The following is a 1,801-nucleotide window of genomic DNA, read 5'->3' on the forward strand; positions in this document are numbered from 1 at the left end:
TCTTACACTTGAAACCTGAAGTATTACTGAGCACTGATTTTCAGCTGGGGAAGCTGTGATCAAATCAATGCATGTATTATTCTCCACAAATGAATAACAGCATGAACGAGGACATATTAAACACCTACAGCGCACAAAGCTTTTCACACTGGTTATGAACCAAACACAAACAAAGAGGCTGTGAACTCTCCAGAGCTCTTGTTTTGTCTCCCATGAAGTGCTCCCGCCTGTTTGGATACAAGACGCAGCACCCCCACAAATGCCCTGGTGTCAACAGGAGAGGGCACTAATTTTGGGTCAGGAGCAAGCTGACCTCCCTTCTCTCCTCCTCTTTTGTACCCTCAAGGAAAACAAAACAAAACGAAACAAACCAAAACGAAACCACCACCATACCCCGCAGTGAGTGACAGCAGTACGAAAACTGGGGAGATGAAGACACCTGTGTCGGCACCAGAGCCAGGGAGCAGCCAATGCCACTTCCCACTGTAGCCCTCCACCGCGGGATGCGCTGGCACTAACCTGACGGGTCCATCCCCGACCGGGAGAGACAAAGCTCTCCACCCCAGGGCTGTGAAACCCTGCCTACGCTTGCTCAGCCAACACAGGGGCTTCAGGAGAAATGCAACCCAGAACCGATCACCGCCTTTAGCCCACGGACAGGTGCCTGCCAAGCCAGGACAGCACCGCTCTGCTCTCTGAAGAAGCCAGCGCTTCCTAAATGCCCAACGCGTGCAGCCCCTTTGATTTACCGGCACAGCTGACGCTGTCATTGCAGCACGGGGACCTCTGCGAAGGTTACCCTCCAACGCTGGCCACCAAAACCAGAATCAAACATCCACAGAAAAGCAGCAGCTGGGCTCCCCCTCTGCACAAGGCATGGCATTCGCACATCCTTGTTACTCGCTACCGTGCGGGCACCGCATCCTACGGCAGGGCGCTACGCCACACCGGAGTCCCAGGCATGATTTTAACGTCCCGGCGCAGTACAAACAGTTTAGGAAAAGAGGCTGTGTGCATTTGGCACGGGGCAGCGTTGCAGGGAGGAGGCACCGGGAGCCATGCAGTGATGCTTCTCTGCTTGCTGGGAAATGCATCGGGGAGGCACAAACACACAAAAGACAGAGGAGATAGGAGATAGTTACCTAACATGACGAAGGGGATTCCCAGGAAGGTGGAATTGTATTTCCCACCAGTGAGATTGATGATCCCAGCTGCAGTCAGGGTGGCAAGGGTCACGGTCAGCAATCCCAGCAGGCCAAGCCAGGGTTTGCTGCGGACACAATCCTGCATGGAGCAGCAGAGAATGGCCAAGGTGACCACAAGGACCAAGCTTGTGATCAGGTAGCGTTCTGACACCCTGCTCGTCTTCTGGAAATCCTCCTTCAGCGAAGAAGAAGTAAAAGGATACATTTTGACTTTCCTGTTGGATTTCTGGAAAAGTTCAACAGTGTCACAAAAAATGGATTCCCACTTCTCTGCTACCATGTCATTCAAGGAGTTGATTGCCTGCAAGTAGTAGGTGAGCTGAATGGCTTCTGCAGACTTCACCCGGTCTTTGCTGTGCACAGTAACCCCACCAAGCTGATGCCCGTTATACACTTCCCTGCCATCCTTTAAGTGAGTAATCGGATAAGTGATTGCAAAATTAGTTCGATTAGAAGAACGAGCAGCCTTTAATTCCTCCAGTACATGCACTATGTCGTCCACTATGCATGTCTTGTCATTGTTCAGGATACATATATGGGCAAACGTGTAATTGAAACCAGGTCTTTGAACTTGGATCCTGGTCACAGCAGAGTGC

At 51.5% G+C, this 1,801-nt stretch overlaps 1 protein-coding gene across 1 annotated transcript in view; it reads right to left on the reverse strand.

Annotated features, from left to right (window-relative positions):
- PTCHD1 (patched domain containing 1) overlaps positions 1 to 1,795 on the reverse strand; it is a 22,144-nt gene extending 20,349 nt beyond the window's left edge. The window contains exon 1 of the mRNA XM_009321133.1: positions 1,143 to 1,795. Within this exon, the coding sequence (XP_009319408.1) occupies positions 1,143 to 1,485 (343 nt within the window). The 5' untranslated portion in view covers positions 1,486 to 1,795. The remainder of the gene's footprint in view (positions 1 to 1,142) is intronic.
- Positions 1,796 to 1,801: the final 6 nt, after the last annotated feature.

This window comes from Pygoscelis adeliae, unplaced genomic scaffold, assembly GCF_000699105.1.
Source record: "Pygoscelis adeliae isolate BGI_AS28 unplaced genomic scaffold, ASM69910v1 Scaffold53, whole genome shotgun sequence".
Taxonomy (NCBI): domain Eukaryota; kingdom Metazoa; phylum Chordata; class Aves; order Sphenisciformes; family Spheniscidae; genus Pygoscelis; species Pygoscelis adeliae.